This window comes from Eurypyga helias, unplaced genomic scaffold (assembly GCF_000690775.1).
Source record: "Eurypyga helias isolate BGI_N326 unplaced genomic scaffold, ASM69077v1 scaffold12490, whole genome shotgun sequence".
NCBI lineage: Eukaryota > Metazoa > Chordata > Aves > Eurypygiformes > Eurypygidae > Eurypyga > Eurypyga helias.
Window position 1 is genome coordinate 44749 of NW_010223821.1, and position 16141 is coordinate 60889.

At 42.3% G+C, this 16141-nt stretch overlaps 1 protein-coding gene across 1 annotated transcript in view; it reads right to left on the reverse strand.

Annotated features, from left to right (window-relative positions):
• Nucleotides 1-11776, reverse strand: part of LOC104511237 (neurexin-3-like) — a gene marked incomplete at its 5' end in the record, with an annotated part of 49094 nt that extends 37318 nt beyond the window's left edge. The window contains 2 exons of the mRNA XM_010153801.1: nt 4309-4470; nt 11475-11776. Coding sequence (XP_010152103.1) covers nt 4309-4470; nt 11475-11776 — 464 coding nt within the window. The remainder of the gene's footprint in view (nt 1-4308; nt 4471-11474) is intronic.
• Nucleotides 11777-16141: the final 4365 nt, after the last annotated feature.

The window sequence follows — 16141 nt, forward strand, 5'->3', positions numbered from 1 at the left end:
GGGAAAACAGCCCAACTGGAACTACACACTCCACACTCGGATTTATGATTTAGGTATATTACTGCTAGCAACCTAGTGGAATCTCTTCAATCAGAACCTGTAGCCACAAGGAAAAGAAGAGGCAGGAGGACCTATTCTGTGGTGAAAGGAGGAATAATTGGCTCATACAATTCAAAGAAAACATGGTTACCTTCTCCACAGGTTAATTAGACAGTGCAGTAGAGGAGCCTTGAGCCCCCTAGTTCCTTGCCAGGAACAGTCTTAGGTTCTCTAATTCCTCCTAGTCAAAGCTTAGGTTTTGACCACATGAAGTGCCTACCCTGCCAGAGCTGCCCCTCCCCCTGCCACCAACCCCAGCTGAGTGGAGAAGTGCTTCCCAGCTGCAGGGGGGCAGAGAGGGTCATTAGGCACTCTGCCCCACTGCACTTCAGCACCTGCATGTCATCTCAGAGGAAGTGGGCAGGCAATGCACTGCTCAAGGAGCCCTCTCAGTCCCCGTGTGCATGGTTTGGCTGCTGTACTATGAGGCTGATGCAGCCCAGATGAAATCAGAGAGATTACAGGGTGAAGGCAGACAGTTTCATCCCAAAGCCTACATCAATCCCTCTGGATTCCTAGGAAAGTGAAAAATCCCTAGAAGTCTTCAATGAACACAGAAAAGTTGGAATAAACCCTCCTGCCTTAACAACTTCAAGACATCAGTACAGGGCTTGGCAGGATGCTCTTCACCATTACAAACAACCGTGCAGTCCCCTCGGGATGTGCTATGTCTCTGAGAAGAAGTGATTACATAGCTAAGACTTTGGTGGGAAAAAAGAGCCTTGCCCTACCAGAAAGCATAAACTGAAAAGAACACTATTTGCTACTATGGTCTAGCCTACTCCTTTTTCCAACTTTCTTCGCCTGCAATATTTTTCTTAAAAACTCAAGCTACTCCAGTTCTGGCTGATGAGAAAATAAGCATCCTTCTTGGCTTCACAGGAAGATTTTAAAACATAACTGATAGGGACAGACTTGTGAAATTCACTGCCATGCAACACACAGCGCCCAGTGAGGTTCCCTGTAGCCAGTTCTGGAACCAGAAATGTTACAGGCACACAAGCGCTGCACTAACCCAGTTCTGCCTCTTCAAGGATCAAAGCTGGCTGCCGCAGGGGGACATGCTGATCCCCACAGGCATTCTGGTTTTCTCAAGCCAGCTGAGGCTTCTTTCATGCCGTACGGTATCACATTGCACAGATATGCCCTGGCATTTCAGAAGCAAACAAGGAAAACTCAAAAGAACCATCCCCTAATTCTGGGTGGATCTGAGGTTGATCCTGCTACCTTTGCCATCAGTATTTTCATCCCTCACAAAGCAAAGAAGAGGAAACCAACTCGGGGAGGCATTTCACAGGCCAAACCATCTTCTGCTCAACTCATCCAAAGCTCCACTTAATGAAAGCACTGTCTGCTTTGAAGTCTGAGAATAACTCACTGCATGCACAATGAGAACCCTTCTCCACCTATACAGGCTGTCCATTCTGTTCAGATCCTGCTCCACGTAGCTGTCTGTGTTAAGGATGAATTTCTGGATTTTGTCAGGATTCTGACAGTGGTCTAGGGCTGTTCTTTCTCCATGAAGTGCAGCTCCCAGCCACCTCCACTTACCAAAATTAGAACTGAGGAAAAGCACAACACTCAACTTCCTTACACTTCCTAGTGAAACCTGCAATAAACCCATCCTTTTGGCCTAAGGGGTCTGGAAGAACAACGGACTGGACATGTAATTAATAACAAGGCTTTCCTTTTGAAATATTACATTTTCTCCATTTATCCCATTTTCAGGTGTCTCCCTGCGACAACCCTCCACTACAGTTAGGTTTGGTGAATAGTGTACACTGTATTCATCCTCAGAGGACAGGCAATGCTCATTTGGGGCACATTTTCACAGCAGCTGAAAGCATTATTAGGCCACTACTAAAAGCAGTTGCTATTAAGCAGACTATAGCTCAAACCCAGCCAGCACCAGCCTGCCTTTAAGTCTAGACAGCTGCTCATACACTTCTCCTGTCACTGCCTAGTCAAGATTACAAAGCACATTCTTATTATCTGTTTTCTCCCTCTTCCTCTCATTCTTAAGTGGTTGCTTGGGTTTTTCTTCTCACAGAGCATTATGAGCCTGGGACCACTATGTAAGTGGCTGTTAGCACACTGTGCAAGCTAATAGAATACAAATGATTATATAAATAATAAAACTGCTGAAGATTTTCTTGTCACTGCTTTCTCTGCTTCATTGGCTTGACTTAAAGCACACATAAAAATGGCCTCTGCTAAGTGTTATGTTCATAGCATCTATAAATAAAATTAAGATCCTGATTTAGAGAGACACTAAGAGGCTGTATCTCCTCGTGTTTTCAATCAAACTGGGATGCTCAGTGCCGATGAAGATCAGGCCCAAGGCTCTATAGTTGAAAACAGAAGGATTTGATATCTGTATGACAGTTTGTATTCAGTAGGGCAGTTTCATTTCCTGTGTAACATATTCACGTGCTCTTTGCCAGCATATGTGCATCCCCTTAACTAATCCACAGGTCAGGCAGGAGAGCAGCTCCAGACTCTGACAGCCATCACTCGCATCAAAGGACTGGCACATAACATACAGCCCCTGACACCACGAGTCGAGCATCTGTAGGATGGTAACTCGCCAGGCAGTTACAGCTGCAGAACAGCATTGACCTCAGCACTGCTGTTTCCAGGGCGCCTGTACAAAAACTCAGCTCTGTCTTTCCTCTGGTATTAAATGTTCATACAACGAGGCTATTGTTACAAACCTCCTGGATGCAAAAAAAATGACACCCACCAAGCCAGACCCTGTGAAAAACAGTATTAGTAGAACCACAACATTATGGAGAAAACCTGCAAGAAACTCTTATTCCAGACTAGCTAGGAATCTGACTGACAGAAAACTTAAGGCAGTTTTTCAGCAAGCTTTCTATAAAACATTTTGGGGGTGTCAATATGTATATCACCACTAATGACAGTGATCATCACAAGTTGTTTTAGAAGAGTTAGGAAATACAAAAGCTGACTGCAGAGCAAAATGCCCCAATAATAACTGCACCACGTGTCAGATTTGGGAAGAGTTTTCATGGGATTTGTTTATTAATTTTATTTTCAAGGAACACTAGTCTATTATTCTGGTTCCTGCTGCTAACCAAGAATTCCAATCTGTTATCTGTGTATGGATTTTCTCAAAATTATGTATTAACTACATAGAATCACAGAATGGTTTGGGTTGGAAGGGACCTTAAAGATCATCTAGTTCCACCCCCCCTGCCATGGGCAGGGACATCTTCCACTAGACCAGGTTGCTCAAAGCCGCATCCAGCCTGGCCTTGAACGCTTCCAGGGATGGGGCATCCACAGCTTCTCTGGGCAACCTGTTCCAGTGCTTCACCACCCTCTCCAAGAACAACTTCTTCCTGATGTCCAATCTAAATCTGCCCTCTGTCAGTTTAAACCCATTAACCCTTGTCCTGTCACTACAGGCCCTTGTAAAAAGTCCCCCCCAGCTTCCTTGTAGCTCCCTTCAGGTACTGGAAGGTGCTATAAGGGCTCCCCGGAGCCTTCTCTTCCCCAGGCTGAACAAGCCCAATTCTCTCAGCCTGTCCCCATAGGAGAGGTGCTCCAGCCATCTAGCTCTTCTGGACCAATACAGCAGTGTTCTGGTACATGGGCTTGCCAATGCAGCACACTTCGAGTATAGACACTGCATTACTGTCACATTCTTCTCACCCAATTTGTACATCTATTTTATGCTACCCTCAACTTATTTTTCCAGCTGATTCTACCTCTGTATCTTCTAGGTAAAATGACAGTTGCCTATATTCCCTGGTGAAACCCAGAACCTTAAAAAGACCCTAAACATGTTTCTGATCATGACTATTTTTTTTAACCCTAAAACACAACTTAGTAATCAAGAGCCATTTATCTCTTTTTTAAAAGACTATTGCCTCAGTGCCTAAAAGATTGCAATGCTTCCCTCTAAACGGCTAACAGCCGACGGAAGGCACTTGTCCCACTATGATGGGTGTGTTTTCTGTAGTCCAAGCACTAGAAGTCTGATTCTGACCACAAGCTCATGGGTGAAGCGGCTGATTCCTTCTGTCTGTCTGAACATCACATTTATCCTTACAGAGCTGTTGCAGTATCGGTGTAAAATTCAGCATCAGGAAAAGACACTGAGCTTGTTAATGAAAGGCAGGAGAAGAGCAATGACTTGATAAACCAAAAGCACAGAAAGAAAAATTAATCTGAAATAGTTACCTCTTTGAGGCAGCCCATGAAGTTGTTGCTTACTGGAGAGCCAGGTAAATCAGCAGTACTGGGGCTCCCTCCCACGTAAAAGAAGTCATCCGAGCCCAGCATGGTGTAGTCCTCTTGTGTGTAGCCCGTGGTGGTAAGGATTCCATCCACAGAGATTGTCACCTGTTCGAGGGACACAACGGACAAAAAAAAAAAATCCCAGCAATGACCTTACAATCCTGAACAGAACAAGTTACCTCCCCTACGTTTTTATGTCAGTTTTATTAAGGATTTTGTTGAGATTTGGTATGTATTTTTTTTAGTTCAGCCAAGCTCCATTTTCTGGTCTGCTTCACCCACAATGGAAATGCTCCAGCATCTGCTTCTCCCCTTTCTGGTGTATCAGAACCGTCAGGCTGACCCTGCAGTCTACCCACTGAGCTACTTTCCACCTAATTCAGGCCAGAAAATGGAACTATCCTTGAAAGAGATTTCTCGTATTAGCTGATTTATGATTATTAGTATTTATTTTAATGATTACAGTTAGTTATGGTTGTTAGTAAAAAAAAAAAAGCACTAATGAAGACGAGGTTGGTATTTTTTATGTTTCATTTGCCCACGGCACACTGACGATCATGCATTCAGGGAGGGGGGAAAGGGATCTCACTTTCAATACATTATGGATGTGCATGCCATGTACCTAGGGACACACACCCACCACCCACCACTAAGAAAAAATAAATTTACAAACTAACTCATAAGCCAAATAGAAATAGGAAAGAAATCAAAATAAAATAAAACTAAATAAATCAACCACACACCAACAAGTGTGAGAGAAGCAGAGATGAGAAAGAAAAACACACAAAGCGTGCGCACGCTGCACTTTGACATGTCATGCCAATATATCTGGAGCCCAGAAAGATGACAGGAAAAAAGTAAAGAGAGAGAGAGAAGGAAAGAGAGAAAACTATTTCACACTTGCATGCAATCAAAAATAAAAATACCAAACAAACCCCATAATAATAAACAAACTCAAAACCAAACAGAAACATCCCCAGAAACTCTAACCCCAAACACATGGAGGGTGAAAGGGGACGGAAGGAGAGGGAGGGAGAGGAGCAAGTGAGTTTGATGTATTTGCTTAGATGTTGTTAGTGGTTTAAAGGGAGGATGGAGGAAACGGATCGAGGCCAGGAGGAGATGGGCAAGTCACCAGACGTGGACATGCCATGCAGAGTGTGTACTGAAACAAACAACTGGCTGAGCTCCTGTTGGCCACGGCAGGTAGAGGTCAGAGAGAGAAAGTGAGAGAGAGAGCAAGAGGGAGGAGGAGGAGAGAAAAAGGAGGGAGGGACGTGGGGGAAAATTAGGAGAAAGAGGACAACTCCGGCCAGTTTGCCTGTAACAGCCGTTGCCACAACAAAAGGATGAGAGAAAAAGAGAGCCTTCACCACCACGGACTAGAGGCCCTGCAATGGTTCTGATCTAGAAACCTTCAGAGTAAAAAACAAAAACCAAAAGAGGAGAAAAAAGCAAAACAAAAGCCAAAGCAAAAAATGGAAAGCTAAACTCAAAAGCAAGGGGAAAAACCCAACAATTTATCACTGGAACAGAAAAAAAGAACTAAAGAGGGAAGTGAAGAAACCAATGAAAGAAACGTCCAAACCCCGTTTCCAGAAGAGTTGTGTTAGTAGCTTTGGTTGCTCATTTTTTCCATTAAAAAAGGGAAAAAAAAAAATTAAAAAAAAAGAAAAAATGTGTCTTCAATGAAATTAAATTAAAGGAAGAAGTATAAAGGAGGGGGGGAAAAAGAGAGGGTAGGGGGAGGAAAAGGCAGGTAACACACGGCAAACCCAAAAAAAGAGACAATAAGAATGATATCTACCAGACAATGTAGTTTGTTTACCATAGCGTGTCCAATGCCTGAGTGCTTTGCGGAAAAGGGGGAAGAAAGGAAATTAAAAAATCGTGAACAGAACGATTGTTAATTAAAATAACTAAAAGCAAAGATGAGTCGTTAGGGTGTTAGTACATTAGTTGGTTAGTAAAAATGACACATTGCATGAATGGTCTAGTGTTAGTCTTTCAAAAAAAGGCGTGGGGCGCCTGACAGACACAAAGTGAGAAAGAGGACAATATGACCAGGACTCTATGGGGAACCATGCCATCTCGACTGTAAAGAAGGGTGCTGCCTAGTCTTCCCACCCTGGTATTAGTCTTAAACTTCAACCCTCATATACATTATCCAGGACTAAAACAGTGCAATACTTACTCTCCGAATGCCCATCAAGGTGCTTCCCCCAAACAAGAACCTTACCCTCAGGGATGTACCTGCACAGTACACAGTTCGCCCCTTCAGCACAAACCCGAACATGATTTCCTTCTACCCAGCATCATACTCTACATTCCTGCCCTCAAGTGTTGCAGAGCATCACTAGCAGGCCAATATTCCCTTTGGCTGGAGGACGCAGACATGTTAAACATGAGTCCAAGACTCTGAGTCTTTCTTCCCAGTTTCCCCATCTGCAGGTGAGTCTGTGACTTTCAGGAGAAGCACATAAAAATGCCCATGCTTGGCTGTTTGGCTGAGGCTCACTTACGTCATCTGAGAGTACAGGAGTTGAACCCTCCTACTGTAGGGAGAAATGCATTGAGGACTTGTGTAGGAAGACTTGTGTTGCTTGCATCAAGGCTGAAGACTGAAGATTGACAAGATTTAGTGTCTCTCCTGTTATACTGCATCTGTATCACAGAGGAGCTAGGAGAATTCACCACTCGGTTCACTTGGTTGGGTTTAGCAGAGCTTTGGAGATGCTCTGTTAACCCCTCCCAAGGCATGCACAAGCCAGCTGTTAAAACCTACACGGTTTCTTGTTTGCTCCTCAGCACCTGGGGAGCTCAAGGTCTTTAGAGCAGATTCTGAAGGGTGACTAGCTTCAGTGTTACCAGGGAAGTGCAGCCCATGGAGGCTCCAAGTCCTTGTTCCAGCGTGACTGAAGCTGGCAAGAACTGTCCTAAATTACACAACAAGATCTATGCTGCCTCATGTAAAACTATCTGCTTGCAAATTTCAGAGTTGTGCACTGACTAAGGAAACACGTTTGTAAAAACTCCGTGTCGCTGAACATGATGTCGCAGGGTCATTTTATTTGTCTATGGGAATAAGGTAATAATATTCTGTACCTGGGTATAAAAAGCACAAACTCATCTGAATTCTTCCTCAAGGAAGACTCACTCTCAATGACATGTTGTGTTAGCAAATCAATTTTTACAAAGAAAGAAGTTGGTACAGGGGGGAGAAGCCTGCTAAAAATGAGACTGAGTATCAGCAGTAGACCTGAAGACAGACATGGCGAGTCTGACCTTCAGTCTCCTTCACTCCTCCTCCTCCCACCAGACCACACTGCCCCCCAACATGCTCTGGAAGCCCTGGTAAAATACAGCCACAATCCTATTTCTGGTAAAGGTTTCTCACAAGGCAGAAAGGGCTTAGTTTTAAATGAAATAATAAGATAAGTAAACAAGGAGATTTGCTTTGACATTAACAATCCCTACTCAAGGGAATCCGTGGGTTCACTTCATTTGTCTCTAAGGAGATTAACTGCTGTGATAGTCATTTGATTTAGAAAGAAGTAGCACTTAGTGCTCTCCTAGGTTTGCTACAAAGCGCTCAACAATCCAAAAAGAACTGGGCAAAAGTCCAGCTATTTAAAGTTCTGCTCTAATTATAGGAACAACCAAAAAATTATGCAAATGCTCCTCACACTTATCCCACCCCAAAAAGTGCAGAGGAAAGGACCAGTTGGCATCCTGAAGTTCCTGATAGCCCATTTACCTGGAATTATTTTAGCTTTGGATCATATTCTTGGAATTCCTATAAGTTTTAGGGGTTTTCTTAACAGTGTTTTCAACCAACTGTGAAGGGGCTTACTGTTTTCTTATAAAGGCTCAATATTCAGAGGAATGTTTTTTGTTCGTTGGGTTTGTTTTGGTTGGGTGGGTGGGTTTTTTTGTTTTTGTGGGGTTTTTTGGTTTTTTTTGGATGGGTGAAGCTGGAAACAAGACTTCCATGTGATCTATATTATACTTCAAGATTACAGGTTAATTTATGTCAGGAAGGATGCATAGTAGATATTTTCGTACATACAAAATCATTGAGGATATACAAAATTATATTAGATGCAATAAAAGACAAAATGTATAATTTTATAAGCAGTAAATAATCTGTCCTTTATTACATCTTCAATATGAAGATATCAAAGGACTTCACAGATTCATAGCCTATCTGAAAAATGGTTAAGTATTTTACAGATAGAGAAACTCTCTTATGCCCACGCACACACAAAACCAGGATACAAACCACCTGGAAGTTGCTGTCCAAATGGAGGAAAAGTACACACAACTACCACTCCTTTACCCAGTGCTTTATTTAGAAAGGTGTCCTTATCTTTTTTGTTTGTTTGTTAAATGAAGCATTCTTAAGATCAAGATATAGACTGTCCATGCTCAGCTGTGTCCTAAAAATGTCCATAGCAGGGATTAATTAGTTATCAGTCATTCAAGTTTTGAAACTCTCTCCCCTGAAGATTGAATGGGTTTAAGACTCCTCCTTCCCTAGTAATGTCAATTAAATTAAAAATGCATGAGGTGTGCTAAGGAGGGTGCAAGCTGCTTCAAGGTTTCTTTTTATTGAAAACTGTCATTAAACTTATCAACAATTTTTAGATAGCAACTTTCAGAACCAGCAAGATTGCATCTCCTCGAGGCCTCACCAGTTCCAATTTCTGAGGACTTTCAGGTTCTGGGTCAATGTCTTAATTTTGAGACTGAACTTGATCAGAAGTCAAAAGGAAAGCATCCAAGGAGCAGGTTACTCAGAAGAATTCTGTTCTTATTGATATTCATTGGTTAAACCTCATTCTGTCATTCCTATTTATAGAACTGGACCCCAAATCACATCTGCTACCGATTTTTAATTTGATTTTAAGACTGGCCTTTCTTTGAAAGAGCACAGCCATCTCATGTAAACATCCTCTTTCTTGCCAAGTCAAGTTGGACCATTTAAAAAAATCAGGATCACCTGAAAAAATCCATAATGAGTACATCAGGAGGATTAAAAATTTGTGCTGCTGCTTAACTGGGAAGGGACTCACCTGCTTTCTAAGACTTGCCAAAACACTGTCCTGGTCTAATCAAAGACAAAGATGTATAGACATATTTCCATTTAAACGTGGACCCAGAAAGTAAATTAAACATCACTAGCTGAAAGATTAGGAAAAGAAAGCAAGAGCTTCCTATCCACAGTTTCATCTGTGACTCTCGCCTTCTGTTTCTTCCAGATCCAAACCTTTCTTGGCACGAAGCAAGGATGCATTTTGCTTCAGGCACATTTTCCCATTGAAAACCCATTTCTGATGAAAATAAAAAGTATGATTAACTAAAATGACCAGTAAGCTGTACTGAGACATTCAGAGACCAGGCATTCTGAAACCATCGCATCAAGTAAAGCTATATATTATGACTCTTCCAGACTGACAAACCTCAACCAGTTGGTGCATCTCCCTCTACGGGACTGATGGGAACACCTGAATGAAATAAGTTCATTAAGATCCACCCACTGCACAAGAAATTGAATTTTCATCTGTATATAGACTAGTGAAAACAGAGTCATGTTGCTGTAAGAACGAACCCTGCAGCCTCATGTAAGTTTGATGACAAATCTGTCATCAAAGACTCAGACTTACTGAGCATGTGGAAATACAGGAATTCACATGCGAAAGACAAATAGGTATCTTCAGCCCCAAACCTAAATATTTAAAAGGTGTGAAAGCCCCATAATATATAAATTATCCACTGACATCTACTAAAGACTGTTTCTAATCCCAGGCACTGATTATCCTAAACTCACACATACATTTTATCTTAGCTACTGTAAAATGTTACCCCAAAAGCTGTTTTCTCAGCAAATGATACTGTATAAACTTAAATAAAACTAATAAGTGCTGTGTTAATATTGACATTAATGAGCAAACAAACCAATCATTGTTTTTACAAATTGATTTTAAAATCTTTGTTTACAAGCTCTTTCTTCTGCCCCTACCAATCAGAAAGACACCAAATAGCTCTTATTCACAGTGCCAACCTCATTTATCATGCAGTGGATGGGCCTTAGTGGCTTGATATATTCACCATCTTTCAGAGCAAGGTTATGTAATTTTATCTTATCTATTTATGTCTTAATTTGTATTTCATGAGGAAGACTTCAGGATCTTAACACTAACCTACTACCAAATACATCACCTGATAGAGTTGTCTGCTTAGAAAAGCAGCCTGCAGATGTGCAAAATAACAGTGGTAAAATCAGAAAAACTTTTCCAAAGTGGAATTGTAGGGTTGGATTGACCTGGGTTTGCTTGGCTTTTTTGATCCTTCCACTTTTCCAGTCCTCAGAGTCAACAGAAGAGTCTCATAGGTAGAGACACAAGAAATAAAGTAGAATCTCATTATAGAAAGAAGGGGGAGAAATCAAAAAGAAGAAAAGAAGAACAGAGAATCAAGAAGACTCGGAAAGACTCCAGCCAATTAATTCTAAAGCTATAAATTTAAAATAATTACACACATACCCACCAGCCTGCGTACCTGCACAATCACATGCACACACAAAAGAAAAGAAAAAGTAAAGGTAAAAACAAAAGAATTCCAGAATTAGAATTATGACATCATGGCAATGGTTAAATCAATTAACAAAACTGAAAGGAAAAGGAGAGGTGTAGAATGCTGGCTCTTGGAAAAAGACTCTGTTTTCACAGTAATTAAATGCAACAAGAATATTACTGATAAGATAGAATTATAATTAAGGAAATAACAAAAAATAAAAAGGGAACAGAAGAAGAGAAAAGGAAAAGGGAGATGAAAGTAAAGTTATGTCACAAATTTTTATTATTAAATCAAACTGGGAAAAAAACAGAAAATTAACGAAGTGGAAATGAAGATATCGCAAGAGGGATAAATTCCCATCAACTCTTTTTTTTTTTCCCACTGTCCTTTAGATACCGAGATCCAGAAAAGATGGAGAAACTCTAGCAATTCCATTGAGCATCCCCATATCTCCATTACTGTCTCCCAACTGTCTGTCCCAATAAAACAGAACAAAATTTCACCCAGGATTTTATCCCCTCCACCATTACCTGCCGCAGGTTGCGTGTCACCTTAACGTCGTGCCACGCGTTGTCATTGAACTTGCCATTGACGGGCTCCACAATGGCCTCGAAGGCCCCAGACCCCAGGTTAATGACCAACGAGACCGCACCGTCTTTCAGGGCCAGGTTGACGTAATCAGCTGACTTGCCGGTGTGTAGGATGAGCCCGTTGCGTTGCCACGTCTTGAAGGAGAGAGTGATCTCATCGCTGCTGCTCTGGATGGGATTTTGCGACAGATCATAGCAAAGGTATTCGGAACCACGGAAAGTGGCCATATTCTCATCTCGTGCTGGAAAAAAAGGAAACAGAAGAACAATTCAGCAGTCAGCCAAGAAGAGATTCAAGATCATCATTAAATGGTTGAGCAATCCCACAGCACTGTTAGTGTTCTATACAGCTATATGTCACGGCATGCTAATCCCTGTGCAGCTCCTTTTCTAGTACGGCTATTAAGAGAATTAACGGCAGGGTCCTCGGTACCAAAGAATTTCAGCGCTGAGTTTTCAGTTTCACTGCAGCACTGTCACCATAGGGACTGTTCAAAAATATGCAGTGGAGCCTAGAAAAAGTACATTTGAAGACACTGGTATAAGAAAATTCACATCCTTTTTGGGAGAATGATGGAAAATTCTACTAGTCACAACATGACGATCACATATACGTTGTTCCATAAGAAACCAACATTTCCCAAAGATCAGTATTTAGATTTGTCACTAATGTCATCTGAACTTATCTTAACCCATCTGCCAGGCAATCTAAGACAGGCATCAGAATATAATCCTGACAGAGCTGCCCCTTTCTTTCAACTGAGTGAGAGTCGAAGCAGACAAGAGACCCACATGAAGTGTCTTATAGTTTCCTTCTCTGAGACCACGAGGGAAGTCCACATTCAGCATTTTGTTCACAGAGGTGATGTTGCTGCTAAACACATCTCCATGTTAGCTGTTTGATCACCTTATCCAAAAAATCTGTACTACACAAGTATACCCTTTTCCTATGCAAAAATCAACATGGGGGAGTGACATGAAACATTTCCTTATCAAGAAAATATCCCTCTTACGTACAGTAGGGAAAACCACCAAACTTCTTAGCAACTGGAGAGCAGCATTTGAATACGACAGCAATCCTCCGTGTGAGCTGGAAGTCTGATTCACAGTACCTGGGCTTCCACAGTCACTCAGAGACAGCTCTGCTCCCACACTGCGCTCACATGGCTTGAGCCAGCTCTGTATCCCAGTTTTGCCCAGTGAAAGGAATACAGGCCGGGTGGTGATGGTAAAGCTTGTAGGAGGGCTGTCTGGAGACCATTCCTACCAGTGCAATCTGGAGGAAAATGGTACTTACAAGGGAGTCTACACAGATAGACAGACATTCCCCACTCTGTCTTGTAGCACCTTTCTGACTCCCCCCTGTGAAAGGAAGTCTGAGCATGAACAATAACTTGATGGCCCAAGCAGTCAAGCTATCACTGCTTACAATCCGCCACATAAAGCAAGTGCTGGTGCTATTGCCACTGACATTAACAGCATTTTTCTGGTTCATTTTGTCTCATTTAATAATCCTCTTACAGATTAGCCAGAATTTGTTACTACAAGACTGAAGGCAAAATACTTGTTGTCATAGCCGTTCTTGAAAAACAACTACGTGGTGAAGTCTGTGCCCTCACAGCATGAAACAGTGGTGACAAAACAGCACCGCGTTGCCACATGAACGTACATCATCCTCAAGTGATAGGTCTGCTTTAAGCAGACTTTTGCAGTCTCGACTGAGGGTATCACAGAGTGAACTCATTAAAAAATCTGAGCACTTTGAAGGCAGCAGTAATGTGGTTTTGTGCTTATGAAAGCGCACTGTGTGCCTATCTACCCCTGCGAGCAAACAGTAAGACAAATTACTCCATGCCACGGTACAGGTTGGGAGCCAACTGGCTCAAAAGCAGCTCTACAGAAAAAGACCTGGGGGTCCCAGCAGACAAGCTGAGGATGAGTCAGGCATGCCTGCCCTTTCAGCAAAGGCCAGCCACATCCTGGATTGTGTTGGCAGGAACACAGCCAGCAGGCCAAGGGAAGCTATTCCTCCCGTCATGGACGCTTGCAAGATGACATCTGGAGCACTGTCTCCAGTATTGAGCTCCCCCACGATAAAAATGGCCTCAACATACTGGAGCAAGCCCAGCAAAGAGCTACTACCACGCTCAAGATGCTGGTGTCTGGGGTGGCTGTGAGAGTTGGGCTTGTCTGGCTTCAAGGAGAGAGGGCTCTATGGAAGCCTTATTGCTCTTTTCAACTACTTAGTGGGAGAACATAGAGCAGACAGGGCTAAATTCTTCTCAGAGATGTGCAGAAGGAGGACGAGAGGCACAGACAGCTGAAACACAAGAATTCTCTTTCTATACCAAAAAATGTTTCATCCTGAAGATGGTCAAACACTAGGAAGGGCCTAGAGAAGCTGCAATATCTCCATCCTCAGAAATAATAAAAACTGACTATGCACAGCCCTGAGCAATCTGTTCTAACTGGACCTGCTCTGAGATAGTGGCTGGACTACATGGCCTCTGGAGGTCCCTTCCAAATTACTTGGTTCTGTGATTTTATTCCGAATACATTTAACTAGCATCAAGGAGCGCATATGCTTATGTCGGTGTTCAACCAGCTTAAGCACAGAGGGCTGATCTTGATTGCAGTTCTGGAAGTCAAAGCTGAGCACTTAACAACCCTCTCCACCATGATAATTCCCCTGCCTGATCCACTCGAAGGCAACATGTTACAATCAAGTTGGACACACGCTCTATGTACCCGTGGGTAATGCCGATCAAGCAGCCGGCATCTGAGGGCAGGAGTCAGACACGATCGTGATGACGGAGCCATTTTCCTACAGCCGTGGATGTAGGAAGCACTGAATACACATATGGCATCTTTGGGAAGGGGGGCACAGGGGCTTGACTGTGCACTCAGTACAAGACATATTAATAGGGCTCATCTACACTTTCCCAACCACTTAGACAAAATCTCACTGGTGTTCTCAGTCCAAAGGAGAAGGCAAAGAGTAGATCAGAAATCCAAACGGTAACTTAGGGCAACCACTGTAGACTTACCAAGACAGAACAGAGAATTTAGACAGATTTTACTCTTACTTTTACCACTAGTTTTAATATAAGGTGCTATCAACCCGCCCCTGCATGCAACTACATCATCTGTTTCTTCCAGTCATCTGCTGCTGACCCTTGTCTTAGATAGGATTCTGGACCTGATCCGTCTTTGTATCCCTCCTGTTCTGGGAACAACGTCACCTATTTCTGTTTCAGGTGTTGTCTGGGATTTTTTTGGTGGTTTTGTTTGTTTGGTTTTGGGTTGGTTTTGTTTGTTTGGTTGGTTGTTTTTTCTTTCCTCCTCTTGCTGCTTTGGATATACATTCCAATCTTCAGATCATCACACAGTGAAATCTCTTTGGGGTTCAATGGACAATCCAAATTCACCCCTGTCCACCCCATGTTTCATAAGCACAACTCCCAAGGTCAACATACTCTGTCTGCAACTATATTCTCCAAACCACTAATCCCTTAACAGTTTACTAGTGGCCACGTGGATGACCGGTTTGTCAGTCTCATTAAAGTCTTTAGTGTGCAGATTAGCCTCCAATCACTGAAGAGCTTGACTCTGTGTCCCCCCAAGCTACAACACAGTCACCTGTGTCAGGTCACATGAAAGGCTTCTTACCAAGCACAGCCTTTCCATGCTGGCCTGCCTGTTAGGACGCTCTGACAGATGTGATGGCTACGACCACAAAGCATGTGAGAATCACCAGAGAGCTTGGAGAGGAATAAGGGATACAGATTCTCTCCACAATGTATGATGTAGTAAAGAAAAAGCCCTGAACAGGCTGCAGGTCTAACAGTATTTCCATATGCTTTTAGGCACAGTCTGGTGACATCTGGAATAGCTGAGAGTGGTGAACCCTTATTATTCGTTAGCTGGTGACCCTTGTGCTGTACAGTTCTGAAGGCTCCAGAAATTGCACTGTGATGTTTATGGCTTCTGTATCCTTTAAACAGTGGTAGTGTACTAAGGAGTTTCTACATAGCAACACAACTGACCTAAAATAGCTAAACTTAAGGACCAACTCCAAGTCAACTAGAAATCCTTGGTTTATGTCACACGGAGCAATAGATCAAACCATGCATATAAGTGATACTAATTTGAAGTTATAATCTAGCTGTCCAAGTGTGGCAATGCAACAGCATAAAATAAAGCTTACTTACATCAGCATTTAGAATCAGTTTGGGAACTTAATTTGTACATGATTTGCAAGATTTAATTTTTAACTAAGTTAATAGTAAGATTTAAAAAAATCTAAATCTGTAAGTAGGTTACTTAAAACATGTAAACAGTTGGATCTTCAATTTCACTTGTTAATATTATTCTAAACCCATTATTTATTGTATAACACATTCACATAACTAACTTCTCTAGAACAGCTGGGATTTGCAGAGATCTGAGACATGTACAGAACTCCAGAGATTTAACTCCTGACGTATTCAAAACCTCAGAGAAATCACCGGAGTAGAAGTGAAACTCAGGATCTTCAAAGTGCTCATCACAGACCTTTTCCTTGAACAGTCATTCCTTCACTTCAAGAAGCAGGAGAACGTTATGCT